Here is a 19,990-nt window from a genome sequence, read left to right on the forward strand (position 1 = left end):
ATTTTACTCATATTTCGCGCTATTTGACTCATTTTAGAAAGGAACAAAAAATATTAAATAAATGAAAACAACTTGTTGCCTATAATTTTGAATAATTCTGAAAGGAAGCGGGCATAGCCTCAGGGCTGTATTTTTACGAAGTAGTAGTTTTACGAAGCTGTTCTACCTCCTTATTGTACCATGAATGTAACCCATGGTAGTACGTAAAGTCATTCAATCACATATTTACAATTTTTTACAATTTTTACCATGATATAACCGAAGGAAATAAAATAAGTATAAAACCAGTAAGTTCGGCCGTGTCGAACGTTGAATTCTCTACCATTTGGAAGAAATTTTAAAAAAAGTAAATAAAATCCGTTAAAAATTCTGTTAAAATCTTAAAAATACCGAATATAGGGAGGTATACGAAGACCTGGACCTATGGGGCCTATACGAATACCTGAACCTGCATAGACAATTTTCTGTCACAGGCTGTTGTACCTATTAGGAACTTCAAATACGAAATTTCAAACAATTTCGGTGAATATTGTACCCAAAAACCGTCAAAATACCGAATATAGGGCGGTACTGATATATGGGGCCTATACGAAGACCTGGACCTGCATAGACAAATTTCTGTCATAGGCTGCCGTTCCCATTACAATCTCTAAATGCGAAATTTGAAACGACTCCGGTGAATAATGTTGCTAAACTCATCAAAATACCGAATATTGGGAGATACCGTTTTATGGAGGCTTTACGAAGACCTGGACCTGCATAGACAATTTTCTGTCATAGACTGTAGTTTCCATTACGAACTATAAATACGAAATTTGAAACAACTCCGGTGAATAGTGTAGCTAAACTGATCAAAATACAGAATATTGGGAGATACCGTTTTATGGAGGCTATACGAAGACTTGGGCCTGCATACGCAATCTTTTGTCATAGGCTGTAGTACCCATTACGAATTCTAAATACGAAATTTGAAACAACTCCGGTAACTAATGTTCCTAAAAACCCTTAAATATCGAATATCGGGGGTACCGTTGTATGTGGGTTATGCGATATCGTGAACCTATACAGACGTTTCTCTTCCAGGAAGTAAAGTGCTTAAAAAGAACTTCCAGTATGGATTTTTAGACAGTTCCATTGAAAAACATACCTAAAATAATGAAAATATCGAATATGGGGAGGTGCCGTTATATGGGGGATATACGATATCGGTGACCCATTTAAACAAAACTCTCGCAAGGGGCAAAGTTCTCAAAAGGAACTCCTTTTACAGATTTTCAAACAACTTCATTGAAAAATTTGGCTACAATCATCAAAATACCGAATATCGGGGGAGTACCGTTATGTGGGGGCTATCCGGTATCGTGGATCTATATAGACAATACTCTTCCAGGGGGTAAATTTTCTCAGAAGGAACTCATTTTATGGATTTTCAGACAATTTCATTGAAAAAATTGGCTACAATCAGCAAATCGGGGGATGTCGTTAAAAGACTGATCTATGCAAAATTTGAGTTTTCTATCTTTATTTGTTTTGACTCTAGAGTGATTACAACAGACGGACAGACTGTGCAAAATCGTCTAAGAATTTTACGCTGATCAAGAATATATATAACTTTTAAGGTCAAAAATTATTATTTCGATGAGTTACAAACGGAATAACGATCTTAATATACCCTCCATACATGTATGGTGGAGGGTATAAAAATCCACAACTCCCTATTAAAAGTCACCTAACAAAACAAAATTGCATCTTTCCACCGACGCCAATTTCTTTCAAATAATTTCCAATCTCCCTCAAAACACTGTGTCTCGCGTTCATGATCAACATACCAACACGGAGAATGCTTTGCGAGCATTAGATATTGTTTTGAAGTAGATTTTCAGTTTAGCTTTCGATTTCGAATATCTAAAGATGTCGTATTGCTATTCAATTAAGTCTCCACACACATCAGTCGTTCGCAAACGTCGTCGCCTTAAACATCTCAAAGTAACACAGCCGTCAAACACCCAACCAAAAATAAAAATGCAAAAAAATATTTTGATTGTTTTGAGCGTTTTTGCTCTGTGTTTGGTAAATAGCGGTAAGTGAGGTGTTTCATCAATACGATATTGAAATATTTGTGCATGTGAATTTTGAATTTGCATTTGAGTGCAATAAGTAACAAATCTGCCTATACTATATACAGTTTTTGTTAGGAAAAAGTTGTTAAAAACTTGTTTGTTTAGACACAGGTATTCCATTGAGAATATCGAACATTTGCTTGCTTCCCATTGCCAGTTTGTGAATTGAATATTTAAATAACAAAATATTTGACATCATCAGTGTTAAGTCGTCTTGTATTGTTGTTGTTATACTTACAACGCAAAAGCAAAGTCACACAGCAGTAATAACAATACTGGAATATTTTTACAACAACAAAAATGTTAATAAATGTAAATCAAGCGAGTATCGAGGCGTGGGATATGAAGTCGAATGCGAAGGAAAAAACAAAGTTTTTTGTTCCTAGGTTTCTAAAGTTTCTGCTTAATTTAAAACCTAATATTTGAAAAGCACATAGAATATTTTTATTTCGTATTTATCCTTATTCTTTTATAATGGGCCATGTAGGTCCTCGTTTTGGTATAGCCCCATGTAATGGTACCTCCCGATATTCGGTATTTTGACGATTTTAGCGCCATTATTCACTGGAATTGTTTAAAATTTGGTATTTGAAGTTCGTAATGTATACTAAAGGTTAAGGCAAAAAATTGTCTCTGTAGGTGCACGTCTTCCTATAGCCCTCACATTACGGTACCTCCCGATATGCGGTATTTTTATGATTTTAGGGACATTATTCACCGGCATTGTTTCAAATTTGATATTTAAAATTCGTAGTGGATACTACAGCCTATGACAGAAAATTGTCTGGGCAGGTCCATGTCTTCGTATAGCCCCCATATAACGGTACCTCCCGATATTCGGTATTTTGATGGTTTTAGCGCCATTATTCACTGGAATAGTTTTAAATTTGGTTTTTGCAGTTCGTAATGGATACTACAGCCTATGACAGAAAATTATCTCTGCAGGTCCATGTCTTCGTATAGCCCCCATATAAGGGTATCTCACGATATTCGATATTTGGATGATTTTAGCAAAATTATTCACCGGAATTGTTTCAAATCTGTTTTTTGCAGTTCGTAATGGATACTACAGCCTATGACAGAAAATTGTCTGGGCAGGTTCTCGTTTTGATATAGCATAGCAACATTATTCGCCGCTGAAATCAGCAAAATACCGAGGTACTGATATATGGGGCGTATACGAAGACCTGGACCTGCACAGACAATTTTCTATCATAGACTGTAGTTCCCATTACGAACTCTAAATAAGAAATCTGAAACAATTGCGCTGAATATTGTTGCTGACATCAGCAAAATATCGATTAGAGGGAGGTACCGTTATATGGGGGCTATACGAAGATCTGAGCCTTCATAGACAATTTTCTGTCATAGAGTGCAATATTCATAAGGCACTTCAAATATGAATTTTGAAACAATTCCGATGAATAATAACGCTAAAATCATCAAAATACCGAATATAGGGGTGTACTTTTATGGCAGCTGTATCAAAACGTGGACCTACATATCCCATTTTCAATAACAAACGTCCTAAAGACATATCTGGGTAAAATTTTATCAATCTACTTCAATTCGTTCGAAAGCTACAGTGATTTCCACAGAATAGACATAGAATTTTATGCCTGATCAGGAATATATACAGGGTGAGATAAAAAAAAAACTGCAACAAAGTCAAACGCCAAAATTTTTACATTTTTATTTTAAATTTTATTGAATGAAACCAAAAAATGTCGGAAATAGCATGAAATTTTAGAATAAGTTTAGATTTGTTCGAATTGGTCACCTTTGGCACGAATTACGGCCTTCAAGCGGTCAATGAAAACGTCACCACTTTCGGCCAAGCGAAGCAACTCTTTAGCTCTTTTGAGTCTATTTTCTTTCTGGTGCAGTGTAAGTTCTTACACTTTTAGGAATTTCAATGGCTTTACCCCGAGCTCAGTTTTCAATATTTTCCGAATGGAATATTGCGATATTTTCAGCTAACCAACCATTTTTCGGTCACTGCGACTCGGGTTTCGATCTAGTCGTTTCTTTACTTTTCGAACCAATTCTGCTGATGTTGCTGTTTACTTCCGTCCACTTCCTTGACGCCGGGCTACGCTACCAGTATCACGGAAACGAGCGATGGTACGAGACACAAAAGATTTATTCACATTTAAATGCTGGAGTGCTCTAACAATAGTCACTTTTGGTTATCCAGCCAAATGTAAAGAAATCACGCTTGAATGACATCACGAATAACTTTTTTCTGCCAAATTCTCACCAAAATACTTTTGTACGCTTGTGAATAATATAATTAGCTGTCACTGGAATAATTTTAACAGCTGTCGGACGAGTGGCATAGAAATGACAGCAGTCAGAAGTTGGTTGCAGTTTTTTTCAACTCACCCTGAAAATAAAATGTTACAAACCGAATGACAAACTTAATATACCTTTGTATGGTAGAGGGTATAAAAAGAATTATAAGTATATCGACTTTTTTCTATCCGGCTGAAAATTCTATACATATGGATACACATGCCTTTGAGTCAATTTATATATATTTTTTTTTTCAAAAAATTACTACTTCCATTTTTTTACTTTAATTTCGGTACATTTACTGGTTTTGAAAATATAACATAATTTGCGGCATACTTTAATAAAACATAAATATGACTAATCGTTTAGATTGTTATGGTGGTCAGTTAGAGAATGTATTTTAAAATTAGAATCATAATTTGAATGCCTATTGGCTAATGCGTCATATTTTAAAGAGGTTTAACCGCAGGTGGAGAATATAAACTAGCAATTACTGGGTGTCACAATATGTGATTTAAAACCACGTACATAAACATGATTTGTCTTCATATTGTTTTGTTTGTTTACAAAACAAATAAAGCTCCGTACTTTTTTTTTTAGAAAAAGTAGCAAAAGAGCAATGTGTCAAAAAATGTTGTTACAGAAAAAAGAAGTTAAAAATATACGGGAACGGAAAAGTGGCAACTACGCAAAAACGTCAAGATCAGTTGACAATAATGATGCTAACGAACAGCCGATGAAACTAAATTAACAAAATTGAAAAAATTTGTGTATCACCATTCTATGGAGGTTATAAGCATGAATTATCGAAAACTTTAAAATGGCCATAACTTCTTAAATATTGAGTTTTCGGCGATTTTAGCTATTATTTGTGATCACTTTTTTAAGCATGAATTATCGAAAACTTTAAAATGGCCATAACTCCTTACATATTGAATTTTCGGCGTTTTTAGCTATTATTTCGTTTGTAATTCTAAAAATATTCATGATAGGACCTTTAAAGTATGTATCGCCCGATAAACAGTATTTTGATGATTTAAACGACATCATTAACTCGAATTGTTTCAAATTTCGTATTCGAAATGTGTAATAAATACTACAAGCTATGCCTAAAAATTTCGTATGCAGGTCCACATCTTTGTATAGCCCCTATAAAACGGTACCTCACTTTATTCAGTATTTTGATGATTTTAGCGACATTATTCACCGGAATCCTTTCAAATTTCGTATTCAAAGTTCGTAAAAAACGCGAAAACTGAATAAAAGGTCAAGATTTCTTACAATGCTACAATATAACTTAATTGGTCTGTTGCAGATCTGCAAGAATGTAAAAGTTTTGTAACCGATTTTGCTTTAATTTTATAACCGATTTTCCCTTTATGATACCGAAAAAAAAATCCAAAACTAGTAGATGCTTGCAGGCACTGGAACAGAGCAAATGTAAAACTCTACCAATTTTTACACACATTTTTCTAATATTCCCCCATTTCATCCCCTTTTATTTCCAGCTAATGCCATCAAATGTTATAAATGTAAATCGATTACTGATCCCGGATGTGCCAGTGACATGATCGATGAAAATTCCCGCATTGCAGTTGTTGACTGCGATACTGTACCGAAACCAAATTCTATGGATCAATATATGCCAGTTACAAAGTGCAATCGTGTTGTCACAAGTGGTAAGTTTTAAACAGATATTTTTGTATTGGCGATTAAATGGCAGAGTGTAAGGGTGAGAATACATAAAAAGCTTTTCATTGACTTAAGTCATCGGCTGGATGCTTCGGAAAAGGACAAAGGAGCGTAGGGCCAAAATCGAACTAAGTCAACCTAAAACTCCTTTGTTCTTCTACGAAGAAGCCCGCTGATAACTTAAGCCGGGTTGTATGTTCATGATCCACATTTTCAAATCGACCACACCTTTTTAAACAGAATATGAAAAACATGAGGAAAACAGCATATTATTAAACTCTTCTATTGATTTGTTATCCATTATTTTTTTTTTTTTTGCAAAAATAAATTAAAAAATACATATTGTTTAAAAAAAACTTAAAATTCAAATCAGCAAATGCCAATGGAAATTTTGTTGTGTTTGCTCGATACAGTGATGTCATTTCTCATATTCCGTGTTAAATAAATTTGGCAATGGTTGCTTCTACATACGGCCTATCTATCTATGGGGAAGGCCTCCCACCACACGGCTACAAAAACATTAAACATATGGCCAATAGAAATAAATAAACAACATAACATTTGCGAACATTTTGTGTGTTGTATCGTCTTGGTGAATTCTTTTCAATTTACTCATAAATCTATGACGTCAGATTTCTAAAAATTCCATTGTTAACATTCAAAATACGCATCTCTGCCTTTGATACAATCCGTTCATAGTTGTTACGACCCGAATAATTGAAGGTGTAAAGCTTTGTTTTACAAAACAAAAGCTTTGTTACTAATCAAAACAAACAGACGCTTTTACAAAGTCACCAATTGTTCAATTGCGTTGTTAATTAGAGTTAAACTACTGCACAGTACTTTGAACCATAGAATATTTTGAATTTACACCATTCAATTTTTAACTCGAACTCTTGCCTATATTTTTCGAAAATATGTAGGTGAATTTCATATAAAAATGTCAAGGTTCAGATACATAAAGAGCTTTTTTTACTAGCAAGGTAATATAGGTTAATTTAGTTCAATTTTGGCCCATAATTTATACTTGTTAACCGTAGGCTCCTCTGTTCTTTTACGAAGAAGTCAGCCGATGACTTAAAGTAGGAATATATATATAAAGCTTTTCGGCTGCCTTTTTCGTAGAGGAAAAAAAGACTTTCAAGTTGACATAGTTCGATTTTGGCTCTACGCTCCTTTTTTCTTTTCCGAAGAAGGCAGCTGATGACTTAAGCCAGTCAAAAAAAATATGTATTCTCACTTTTGAGGTGAGAGTACATAAAAGGCTGGCTTCTTTGTAACAGAGCAAATGACTTTTAGGTTGACTTAGTTCGATTTTTGCACTACGTCACTTTGTTCTTTTCCGATGAAGTAAGCCGATGACTTAAGCCAGCCAAAAAAGCGTTTTATGTACTCTAACCTTTAGATCAGTCAAAAATAGAGTTTTATGTATTCTCACCTTTAAGTTATTAAAGAACTTTATGTATTTGCACCTTACATTAGCAATTTATAACAATATCCAATAAATAAATTTTCTTCATTTTCAGATAAAGCCGGCGTCATTATATCACGCGATTGTCACTTCCAAAGTATTGGTTCCGATCCCAATGTTTGTACTGTATCTCACAGCCGTAAAATTGACAGCTGCCACACCTGCTCTGGCGATTTGTGCAACAGCAACTCATCAGCTGGTCGTTTCATGGCAATTGGATTCACTGCCATCTTTGCTTTAGTTGCTATGGTGTTTGCTTTTTAATTTACTTTCTTTATAAATGTGTTTTTATTTTGTTATTATTTTTCAATAAAGTTTTTTTCTCATTTGTAAAAAGGTAAAAATCCAGCTGTGGACTTTTAAGAAAATCAGCTGTTTGTCTGGCAATTTTTTTATAAGCCGAATGACTGGCTCCTTCGTAACTGAAGAAAGTAGTTTTAAGTTGTATTAGTTAAATTTCGGCCCATAATTTATACTTGTGTACCCTACGCTCCTTTGTTCTTTTACAAAGAAGTCAGCCGATGACATAAGCCAGTCAGATAAGTTTTTTGTGTGTACTCACCTTAATTCTAATCAGTCTTGCAATTTGTGCACATGTGAACATATCAAATTAATATGGAATGGAAGAAAATAAGGGTGGAAATACATAAAGGGCATATTTGGCTGGCTTAAGTCATCGGCTGGCTTCTTCGTAGATGAACAAAGGAGTTTTAGGATGACTTAGTTCGATTTTGTCCCTAGGCTCCTTTGTTCATTTCCGAAGAAGCCAGGCGATGACTGAAGTCAGCCAGATAAGCGCTTTATGTATTCCCACCTTAATGCATGTTCAAATGTATTGTTATGAGATAATACAATATTAGTTTTGTTGTGGTTGGAATGCAAAAAACTAAACGACGCCTTTGAGGAAACACTCGTAACTATTGAGTGTACCGCATAAAGCATTCCGTTAATATGTAGATCCATGATAAAAGAATACGGGTAGTCGCATCGACACAGCTGCTGGGACAATGAACTGTCAAATCAATTTTGAATGAAAAGTTATTCAAGTTTGTTAAAATTGGAGAAAAATGCATTTCATAACAACCTTCCGATTGGCATCGCATAGGAAAACATAAAAATGTACTTTTTTTGAAAAAAAAAAACATCAAAACTAAAAAACGTCAACGAAAATGTCAGAAATAAACGAATGAACGAATTGTGCACTAAATGGCGAATATCAGCCCAAATATGGCACATCCGACCGAATTCAGTCTAGAAGCAAGTACACCAAATTCAGATATATATGTTTCATCCGATTTATCCGTAATATGTACCCCACAAGAATGATACTTGGTCCCAGATACAGCCCGAAAATAGCTCTGCCAAATTGTAACAAGATCGGTTCATATTTGGATATAGCTCCCATATATATACCTTCAACCGCTAAATGGCCAATATCAGTCCAAATGACCTGAATTTTTTCACATCTAACCGAAGCAAGTCAGTCTAGAAGCAAATACATACAATTTGGTGAAAATCGGTTCAGATTTAGCTATAGCTCCCATATGTATGTTTTATCAGATTTGGTCTTTAAGTCCCTCATGTTCGTAATATTTACCCCACAAGAATGGTATTTGGTACCACATATCAGATACAGCCCAGAAATACCTGTACCAAATTGTTTCTATATCGGTTCAGATTTGGATATAGATCCATATATATCTTCAACCGATTTCGAGTTAATTTTGAACCAAATGGCCAATATCACTACAAATGACCTGAATTTGGGTACATCCGACCGAATTCAGAATAGAAGCAAGTACATAAAATTTGGTAAAAATCTGATTTCAGATTTATTGTGCAAATAATGGCCACAGCAAATGGAGTGAATTTCGGGATGTACATTTCCATTTGGTGGAATTCGGAATCCTTCGAATCCTTCTCGATGTGATGTCATGCACTCTATAGCAATGTTATTTGGTATTAAAGATAAAAATGTCTCCGTCAATTTTAGTGAAAATCGATTCAGAATTGGATATGCCTCCCATATATGAGTTTCCTTTGAAGCCAAATTGTAACTGCTCTAAAGCCAAATTTTGATTTTGTTATGGCATCTCCACTAAATATGCATAGTGATTGATGTAGTGTATCATATATTCGGACCAGCCCGACTTTTGACTTTCCCTTACTGGTTAAGTTTACCGATGAGGATATTACTGAAACCATTGCAAAATAGACCCACATAAAATTTTTCTGTCCAAATTCAACGACGACCTAGAAACCGACAGTGACCTCAACATCAAATTTCATAATTTCCGCTCTATCCCCTCACCCATGGTAGAAGAATATAGATAGACGCATCGACACAGGTGACGGTACTATAAACTATCAAACCAATTTTGGAATTGAACATTTGGAATGAAAAATTATTCAAATTTGTGAAAATTGTTGAAAACGCATATTAAATAACCTCCTATTGACGTCGTATAAGTACTTATAAAAATCTACTTATATTTGCGGTTGCGGACCAGGCACTGCCACAAATATTAGGAAATACAGAGCTTGAGTAAAATCGAATGAATCCTTCTATAAGTCAAATTATTTTCTTTGAAAATTTTGAACTTTTGTGGGGGATGTACCGGGAGCGTACCGATATTGCTCATCTCCGAAATCGATATATGTTTGATAATAGTATTACTAAGTCTGGACGAAATCGGAGACAGACGGACGGACAAAAACACCTAGATCGACTCCAAATGGTCTGATTTTGTACAAAGAGACAGTTTTAGACAAGTTTTTTGATAATGCACGTTTTGGACGTATCAAATTATATACCCTCAGTATCTAAATGGCTGAAGGTATAAACAATTATTAAAAAAAGTTATACTGATTTCAAGAAAAATGTTTAGGTACCGTGTTATTAACATTTTTCAGTGGCAATTTTTTTCTAAATCAATGTTGATCAGATCATAGACTATGAGACAAAACTCTTGGGTTTCTCAAAAAATTTCCCCGTCAAAGGCAGTCAAACATCAAAAAATAAAAAAATATAAAACACTGATTTTTCAATTGATCTCAAGCCAAAGTTATTTAGAAGTTTTTTTTTTTTTTTTTTAATTTTAGTTGTTGACATTTCAGCATATCCTTATTAAATACCAAATTAAAAAAATTGCAGATGAAGTCATAACCAAGGTAGCGTCTTGATGCATTTTGTTATCGTTATATTTTAATATGTTTTAGTTTACTTATGTATTTATTGGGTAATTTTCTTTTGTTTTATTTGTAATACAGTTTAGAACAACCAACAATAAACAGCTATACACAAAAGAATACAAAGTTGAAAATAAAATGTCATCATAATTGGTGAACCACCTCAGAACAAAATAAAATTGCACTTTCAGGTGACACCTAACGATATGAATATGGAATGGAAGAAACAATATAGAAATCTAAGAATTTCGCCAGTCACCTGCTTTTTTAAATTACTGATAGGGACTAAAACACATAGCACTTTACAAGTCACCGCCCGGCACTATATTATAGTATTTTCACAAAAGTATAACTTAAAGCGATTTTGGGATTTGAAGCATAATGACATCGGCGATTTTGTTGCAGTATTGAGAACTCCTTAACGAACCAAATCTTCAGGATTGAACATGCCCTACAAAAAACCAAAACAAATAAATGCAATTTTTACAAGTTTTTGTTTTTATAAAACGAAGGAAAGAAAACTTACCCTGGCACGTCTCAAAATCGAATCTTTGCTGGCATCATAAGGATGATCTTTGGAGGGTATTTCAAGAACAGCAGGAACTGGAGATGTATGGGCATCAATCACGTGACGAATAAGTTCAGCGCAATTCTGGTTAATTAGGATGATGTCGATGTCATCGCGTTTCAAGAAACGCTTGAAACAATCTTCGATTTCGCTGACAGCAGTATCTGCACGTTATGTGAGCCCATGTTAGACTATGTTTTATGGAATTTCATATTGAATACTTACTCTTATCGACAACCATGAAATTTGGGTGACGGTTCTTGTTTATTTCACCAACTCCACCAAGCAAAAAACCAACACAGGTGTCCTACAAAATTTAATGACAAAGTTAAATATAATTCTCACTATAACACTGTTTTATAAATCGAAATTACCTCATCACCAATGACTGAAATCAATTTTCCACGAATAGCTGAATGCAAAGCCATTTTTTCCTAAAAATTTTTCAGCCTTTTGTGGTAGAAAATGAATACTGCAACGAAAATGTGTATGTAATTGTAAATTTCTTCGTTGGTCAGATGACAAACGTCAAAACACAAGCTGGGTTCGCACTTTGTGGTAATTTATAAAAATGACACAACAGCTGATTGCCACTGAAATGTTTAAATCAATACAGCTAGCGTAAAGTTGTAAAACGCATAACGCAAAGGTACATAGCACAAACCATGGTACAATAAGGAGGTAAAACAACTTCGTAAAACTACAGAAATACAGCTCTGGGACTATTCTTGTCAGAATTATTCAAAATTAAATACAACATGTTGTTTTCATCTATTTTACATTTTTCCTCATTTTTAAAATGACTTAAATAAGTGAAAGATGAACGAAGTGTCTGGATTTTATTTCAAAAATATGATCCAGAGTGTCCAATCTTTCAATTTAATGGCAGAACTGGTTACGTTTCTTCCAACCACTGATTTTGAAAATATTTTTTATTTTTTAAAACAATATATATATATTCAAAATTGGCAGAAAAATTGTAATCAGCTGGTAGTTCTACCTTACATTTTTGTTGTACCATGGCAAAAGCTAAATTTACAGTCTGCATCAAGTATATAATATTTGTTGCATATGTTTTAATATATTATAAGATAATTTTTTCCATAAGCCTTCGTCGGGATTTACCTTGCGTTTTCAAAAGACTGGACAATAGAGCTTAGGAATTTGGCAATCAATTCCTAAGCTCTATTGTCCAGTCTTTACCAAAAATTGCCGTTGTGCCGAAGACTTCGTAACAATTCTAATATCATTAATAAAAACCGTATGGGTTTGTTTATTTTTTTATTAGTTTTTCTTGTCATATTTTTTGAGAATATATAAAGAGCATATTTGGCTGGCTTCTTCGTAGATGAACAAAGGAGTTTTAGGTTGCTTTGTTCATTTCCGAAGAAGCCAGCCGATGACTTAAGCCAACCAGATAAGCGCTTTATGTATTTCCAACCTAAGTCATCAGCAGGCTACTTCGTAAAAGAACAACGGAGAACGAAGGTTGACTTAGTTCGATTTTAGTCCATAAATTATACTTGCTCACCCCACGCCCCTTTGTTCTTTTCCGAAAAAGCCAACCGATGACTCAAGCTTGTAAAAAAGCTTTTTAGGTAGCTGCATGTTAAAAGGGGGTTTCCTGGCTTTTATTGTAAAAGATCAATGGAATTTAGTGTGGCTTTTTGATGGTCATAAATCCTGGTACAATGGCAAAGGTAGCCGAATCTATACAGCTGCTACCATGACAGAAGAATACAGGTAGGTGCATCAACACTATATAACAATATATAACAAAAATCTCCAAAAATACATGGTTTTTTACATATTCTCTTTCATTGGCTTTCCTTCGTAGAGGAACAAAGGAGTTTTAGGTTGACATAGTTCGATTTTGTCCCATAATTTATACTTGTTCACCCTTCGCTTCTTTGTTCTTTTACAAATGATGACTTAAGTCAGTCAAAAAGCGCTTTATGTGTTCCCACCTTTAGATTCTTGAATATGCTTCTGTTACCTCTTAAGAAAATTGAGACTGTATATATCTGTCAAGGGTAAAGGAACACCTGTTTCATTACTCTGCGGTCACTGATAAACATTTGGCCAATAAAAAGACCTACAACCTTTTCTCTTAAGGTAAGAATACATAAAACACCTTTTTGACTGACTTAAGTCATCGGCTGGCTTCTTCGAAAAAAGGACCCAAGGGCCGAAATCGAACTAGGGCAACCTATAACTCCTTTGTTCCTTAACGAAAAAGCCAGCCGATGACATAAACCTTTCAAAAAAACGTTTTATGTATTCTCACCTTTATTCACTTAATAAAATCATTTTATATTTTAAAGAAGCACAGAGGAAATCGAAAATAAACCAAATGCAATTGGAATATTTGAGTATGGAGACAAAAACAAATTTGTGTTGAAATCGTTATGGCAAAATAATAAAAACGCAAATTTTTTTAAAGAAAAGTAATAATTCTTTTATAATATTGGAGAAATACAAAATAACAACATCTGAATTTCCTTGTATAAGAATGCATTTAAAAATCAACGTATTTTTGCAGAAAATATTTAATAATTTTTTATATTTCAATATTAGCTGGTCCTGATGCATCTACCTTTAAGGTGAGAATCCATAAAACGTTTTTTGGCCTGTTTAAGTATTTGGCTGGCTTCGGAAATAAACACAGGGCCCTATGGCCAAAATCGAACTAAGTCAACCTAAAACTCTTTTGTTTGATTTTGGAATTGAAAATGTTAAATGAAAAATTATTGAAATTTGTAAAAATTGTTGAAAATTGCAAATCATAACGACCTCCGATTTGCGTCATGAAAAACTACTTATTTTCGACATACCGTTTTCAAAATTTTGACATATCAATGTTCCCAAGCGTTGGTGTATCTACCTGTATTCTTGTACCATGGGCCCAATCATAGCAACAGTGCTGCTAACTTTAATTTAGACTTTTCATAATTTTGGGTTTTAATTTTACGAATTTGTTTGAGGACTACCAAAAACTGAGTTATTGAATCTCAATACTCATGTCCCTTATTAAAGAAATTTTGAATTTTTTGAAATAAATGAAATCAAAAAATGTCGACTAAAAATTGATAATGCCCACAAATGTGCGACGATAGCCCCATCTTCATCAAAACAACCACACAATATAAATTGACTTCTTGTTGTAAATCATATATTTAAATTAAATAAAAAATAAATACATTTTGGAAATTTCTTTCTATACTCTAGAGTAGATGTACTATATATAATATAAATAATTTATGGAGTTTAAATTAAATTTATGAGAATTTTTTTTGTTTACTTTTATAAACAATAAACATAATTGATTTTTTTCTCTATACTATAAAATACATATGTACTAGAACAAAATACATATACACAGTTATTGGGGGTTAGCCTTGAAAGCCTACCACGTAATATAACAAATGTAGTTATTTTGTTTTGTTTATTTATTTAAATACAATTACGATAATTGTGCTTAAGTTAGTGATAATATTTTCTTTACACTTATGGTGTAATTTTTTGAGAGGTTAGCCTTCATTTTGATTTGCCCAAAATAGATTAAAACAGTTTGTTTTGCTTTGCTTTCACTTACAGCTTGCTAAATATATATACCCTACGATATACTACATACATGATTTATTAATATGTTTTCTTTTTATTTGCTATTACTATTATTCACTGGGATTGTCTGTCTACATAGTTTAGTTAGTGGGCATATTTGTTAACTACAAAGGTTAAGTAACACAAAAACCCAAAAACAAACTTATTAATTACTACAACTACATATTATTACAAAAGATAATACATACATATAACTAACAGTATATTAAATACATTCTGTTATAACAAAAGTATGAAGATTTATTTTAAGTAGTATACTTTCTCGGTGTTTAGAAAATCACACATTTATGTCGGTGCAATTTCTTGCGTTCTTCTAAAGAACGCATTTTCTCTTCATACCATTTGAGGAAACGTTGCTGATATGTATCGCGTTCGTATTGCTGACGCGAAACATGGTATGCCTTGTGATAAGTGGTTATGGGTAATATCTCCTGCTCTTCACGGCTCATGTTGGCCGTTATGTTTCTACACTATTTACAGTGTACGGTGTAGGTGGGTTCAGTTGATTTGACACGAAGCTTTTGTTTATAATGATATTCTTTGAGATAGGACTTCAGGCGAACGGGTAATTCCAATTCATTGATGCCATCATAGGTGGTGTTCGAAACAATGGTGGCGCGACATAATTGTTGTAATGAAAAGCAATTTTTACGATGCAATGGCATGGTAAGCATGGGCTCAAAGAACATAACACATGCGGGATCCTTGTAGTGTTCCAAGAGGCCGGTGACCGTGCTAGCCGTAAATACGCCTGGATCATGACAATCGAAACTGTAAGAAGAAGAGAGGATATTAAACTTTGTTTTCTTTTTTCTTGCGTTAACGAGAAACACTTACCTGAAACGATGACCACTTTGCTCAATACGTGCATGCAATGATCTGCCATATTTTCGAAATGTTACCGAAAACAAAAATTCCTCTTGGGCTGAATCTCTTAGCAGAAAAGTGCCTTCGGGCTTTCCCTCCAATAAACGTTCGGCCTCATAGCGATCAATTTTACCCCAATAGAAACTAGAATTCGTTATACGTTCCAAATCGGGTACTAGATAGTGGACAAAATCCACTTGGGAATGCACAATGGGGCCATTGGTGACAGCGGCAGGCGCACCAGCGACACTACCGCCACTACTACTACTACTACTGCTGGTACCAGCACCAGGTGGAGCATGATATGTTGTGGTTGTTGTTGCAGTTGATGTGGGTATAGAGCTTTTTAAAGGATTTCTTAGCGCACAATGGCTATAAGGAACTTGAACCATTAAATCATTATTGTTGGAGGCATTGGCGGAGGAAGTAGAGGGAACAGAGGCTGTTGATAAGACAGGATTTTGCGTTATAGATATAATGCTATTGACGGGTAACGTCATCGCATTAGCTGTTGTCACTGCAGGCGTTATTGGAATAGCACACTGAACCACAACAAATTGCGACGGCGTGGTCAGCGGTATGATGACATCACTACCATTTGTGCCCGCAGAGGCCGTTGTATTCCACAGTGTCGCCGCCGCTGCTCCGCTTGTTGCCGTCGTGGTGCCAGTGGCCGATGGTAATACCAAAGCAGCAGATGTTGTTGCGTTCGTCGACTGTGCCAGGGTCGTGGAATGCATTGAATTTCTTTGCAATTGCAGGGCATTTACAATTCGATTACTGGGCAAATTAGGTATGGAATGTCTTTCAACCGATGATTTTTGTGCTTTCTGTTCTGCTGCTTTACGTTCCCTTTCCAATTGCTGCTGTTGTTGTTTTTGTGCTTTATTAGATGATCGCGATAGCGAGGGATCCAATATCCGACGGAATGCATCGCGGCAGCTACATTTGCGACAACGACGTTTCGTTGACGTTGTACTTGAGGAGGAGGAGCTGCCACCATTGTTGGCTAATGATTTTGATTTGCGCCGACAGCAGACATTCGATTCGATTTCAGATTCTGGAAGGTAAGGAAAAAAAGAAAATGAATTAGTTAACGTTTTGGAAAGCAATAAATTGTATAACCCACCTTCAGTTGTTGGTGCCGTGCTGGCACCCGTCGCCAGTGGTTTCAATTCACTTTCTAATACTTCACAATATTCAACAATATCTTCGGATGTTTCTTCCGTAATACCATTGTCTTGACTTAAACGTTCCAGCCGTTCTCTGGCCCCATCCGCCATTGATGATGATGATGTTGATGAACTGGGAAAATTTGTACTACTTCTTTGATTGAAATAATTATTGTTGCTGGTTGCTGCCGCTGCTGATGGCATAACCAAGGTGGTGGATGAAAAAGAACTGCCAGCAGTTCTTGTTGGATTGGCTTGATTTAGCGTACTGCTACTACTTCTACCTGCACCATTGCTATTAAGGGTCACATTTAGAAAATGTGCTGGCATAGCCGTTTCTGTGGCTGCAGCCATTAATTCCGTAGAATTTAGATTACAATCAGCTGTTAAGGCTTCAAGGGAAATGTCTTGAGGGATTAGGGTTGCACTATTGGATGAACAAGGTGAGGATGACATTGTGTTAGTTATTTCATTTCCGTTTTCCATTTTGGCCAATTGAATTTTAATAATTATCTGACGGCCACAAGATAAGTTATTGACCGATGTTGAACTACAACTACCGTTAACGCTGTTGGCGCTTCCGTTGCAGTCTAAGGTCTGATGCAGAATGCCACCACCTCCACTACCACTTGGTGTTGCAGTAGTTGCGCTATGCAGGCAGGTAGTATTAGTTCGACAACAATCACCCTCGGCCTGAAATATGCCTCCTGTAGGACTTTCTTGTATTTGTAAATTGATAGTTGGTTCAATAATGTGACTATTATTATTGGTGTTGGGTATGGGTATTCTCCCGGTTTTTGTTGTTGTTGCTGTAGTCAATGGTATTATTTGATTTGGTAATTCTTGACCATTTATAATTTCTTGTCCAGCTGTTTGTGTTTTTGTGGCTGATGCAGCTGTTTTACTGAAGCGGTGACCCATCTGAATGTGTATGTTGTTTGTTGCCACCACCAAAGATAGCGAGAGAGGGAGAGCGCGCACAGTAATAATTACAATAAACGTTTGCTGTTGCTCTGTTTACTCCATTAATCTTGTGTGACACTTCACTTCTCCTTGTGTGAATTCCGTTGTTTGTTTGTATTTTTTCTCCTTTTCTGTTTTTCAATTAGAAATTTATCTTGCATTGACACCTTTAATGATATGATGTTCTCTCCCCATGTGGATTTTTCTCTTTTCTACTGTTCTCAATTGATTTGATTTGTGTTTTTTGTTCTTGTTGCTGCTACTGCTGCTTTACATGTGTAAAAGATTGACTTCAACGACGACGATATCTGTAATTGAATTAAAACAATACATATTAATTAAATGATAATTGAGACGAGATAGGTGAAGAGAATAAAAATAATAAATACAACAGCTTGACGTCAAACAAAAACAGTTCAATGGCGATTTCTTAATTTATTCATAGAACAAATAAAATGTGAATTGCAATTCATAAAAATTTTATTTTAATGATTAAAAAGTTAATTATTGTTCTTTTCAGGAACGTTTGAAAATAAAAAATTTTAATGGCCTTTAAATTAAAAAATCATAAAATCATTAATTCCAAAATTCTTGAGGAATAGGGCTACTAGATTCTAGCATAGAATTGTAGCTTGGAATCAATTACTGTCGATCCTTTTTTTATATGACCAGGCACCACACAGGATATATTAGCAAACACATTTAATAAAAAAAAAAACATTTGTGCTGATATACAACAATGGCGTTCCCACCTGATTCATAAATAAAATAAATAATAAGAATGCTGCCTTATCGTAATCTTTATTAAGGTATAAATTAAGATTTCCATATTTGAATAGAATAAACTTTATTCTAGGGCTATCGCAAAGATAAAAATTGTAGGTGATATAATATTATATTGCAAGATTGGTGCCTTAAACATTTAGATTAACATATCGATTGACGTAATACAAAGTTTGTGTAGCTGATTATGTCGAAAAATTACGGGGATTGTAGCTGTCGATTGTACCTACACAGCGAATTTCACATTCGTACACTATCTTAAATATCCTAAATATTTTTCTTGTTTTGGACAAATTCACAATTGTAAATTAGGTCCATAACTTGGTACTGCTACGGTAGATCATAAGTTGATGTAGACGACCAAAGAGACGACAGTTAATCTGGGTTAATACAACGACCATATATTCCTGAAAGGAAATCTGTTTAGATATATGCAGATATAATTCAGTGATTTTATATAACTACTAAGTCTTCTGTCAGAGTTACAGCTGATTGATATACGAGTATCGATGGGTATGTTCAGTGTTGTTTAACTATACATCCCTAGAAAAAGTAGGATTCGCATGACAAAAAAAAATGGCAATTACTTTGCATAACAAAATTATGCTGTCATTTAGGTAATTGTCCAAATTCGTTTAATGGTTTTTTATTTTGAATTTAAAACTACAAAATAAAAAACCAAGCAACCATCAACATGAAACTGTAATTGGGTTAGTTGTTAATTAAAGCCAAACGCATTGAGGTTTTGAGAAATGACTAATTAACAATATTTAATGATCTTTATTTATTACGACAGGTAGGTAGGTGGTTGTATATCTGGGGTGTCAGACAACTTATAGAAAACGCAAAAATTCCCAAATTAAAATCTTTTCCAAGAAACTTTTCACATTTTGGGTGATAAGTAGATACTTATCGTCGGGGTCCGTAACACAAGGGAAGAGTAATTTTGCAAGTATGTCTTTAATGTAAATAACAAAAACAACAACAATTGTTGGCGATACAAAAAAGGCCTTTTAACTCAACCCAAACTCGAATACATCCAGCGCACACAATACAATACTGCTGCTTCTGTCACTCAGTACCAAAGCAAGTAACCATTGAGGCAAACAATTCCAAGAAGTAACGGAAGAATACAAAAATTGTATTCGAATTCTAGGTATTAATATAACAACGCAGCACACTATTATTACCTTTTCAAGGAAGCAACCAAACGCAGCTAACATTATTTGGTAGAAATTCTTCCATT

At 34.6% G+C, this 19,990-nt stretch overlaps 3 protein-coding genes across 4 annotated transcripts in view; 1 reads left to right on the plus strand and 2 right to left on the minus strand.

Annotated features, from left to right (window-relative positions):
* Positions 1–1,920: 1,920 nt before the first annotated feature.
* On the plus strand, positions 1,921–7,926 carry LOC101896982 (uncharacterized). The gene is made up of 3 exons (XM_005179526.4): positions 1,921–2,080; positions 5,924–6,094; positions 7,634–7,926. Exons 1-3 carry the CDS (start codon positions 2,023–2,025, stop codon positions 7,840–7,842), a joined length of 438 nt encoding a protein of 145 aa, XP_005179583.1. The 5' UTR covers positions 1,921–2,022; the 3' UTR covers positions 7,843–7,926.
* A 2,865-nt stretch (positions 7,927–10,791) lies between these two features.
* LOC101897158 (V-type proton ATPase subunit F 1) lies at positions 10,792–11,870 on the minus strand. The gene is made up of 4 exons (XM_005179527.4): positions 11,710–11,870; positions 11,561–11,642; positions 11,294–11,499; positions 10,792–11,218 (listed from the first exon to the last, which is right to left on the minus strand). Exons 1-4 carry the CDS (start codon positions 11,761–11,763, stop codon positions 11,186–11,188), a joined length of 375 nt encoding a protein of 124 aa, XP_005179584.1. The 5' UTR covers positions 11,764–11,870; the 3' UTR covers positions 10,792–11,185.
* A 2,615-nt stretch (positions 11,871–14,485) lies between these two features.
* The window catches only part of LOC101897335 (mucin-5AC), a 49,464-nt gene continuing 43,959 nt past the window's right edge, over positions 14,486–19,990 (minus strand). For both annotated transcript variants that reach the window (XM_059131320.1, XM_005179528.4), the window contains exons 2-4: positions 16,956–18,269; positions 15,797–16,886; positions 14,486–15,730 (exon numbers count right to left, since the gene is read on the minus strand). In XM_059131320.1, the coding sequence (XP_058987303.1) occupies positions 15,430–15,730; positions 15,797–16,886; positions 16,956–17,919 (2,355 nt within the window). In that variant the 5' untranslated portion in view covers positions 17,920–18,269 and the 3' untranslated portion in view covers positions 14,486–15,429. The remainder of the gene's footprint in view (positions 15,731–15,796; positions 16,887–16,955; positions 18,270–19,990) is intronic.

This window comes from Musca domestica, unplaced genomic scaffold (assembly GCF_030504385.1).
Source record: "Musca domestica strain aabys unplaced genomic scaffold, Musca_domestica.polishedcontigs.V.1.1 85, whole genome shotgun sequence".
NCBI classification, from domain to species: domain Eukaryota; kingdom Metazoa; phylum Arthropoda; class Insecta; order Diptera; family Muscidae; genus Musca; species Musca domestica.

What these genes read in the sequence shown, in the direction of transcription:
- LOC101896982 (XM_005179526.4), top strand. Translation starts at nt 2,023, where the DNA reads ATGCAAAAAAATATTTTGATTGTTTTGAGCGTTTTTGCTCTGTGTTTG. An exon ending in TCTGTGTTTGGTAAATAGCG is followed by an intron (nt 2,081 to 5,923) that starts GTAAGTGAGGTG and finishes TTTTATTTCCAG; the next exon opens with CTAATGCCATCAAATGTTAT. An exon ending in CAATCGTGTTGTCACAAGTG is followed by an intron (nt 6,095 to 7,633) that starts GTAAGTTTTAAA and finishes CTTCATTTTCAG; the next exon opens with ATAAAGCCGGCGTCATTATA.
- LOC101897158 (XM_005179527.4), bottom strand. Translation starts at nt 11,763, where the DNA reads ATGGCTTTGCATTCAGCTATTCGTGGAAAATTGATTTCAGTCATTGGT. An exon ending in TTTCAGTCATTGGTGATGAG is followed by an intron (nt 11,643 to 11,709) that starts GTAATTTCGATT and finishes TAAATTTTGTAG; the next exon opens with GACACCTGTGTTGGTTTTTT. An exon ending in CGATTTTGAGACGTGCCAGG is followed by an intron (nt 11,219 to 11,293) that starts GTAAGTTTTCTT and finishes GGTTTTTTGTAG; the next exon opens with GGCATGTTCAATCCTGAAGA.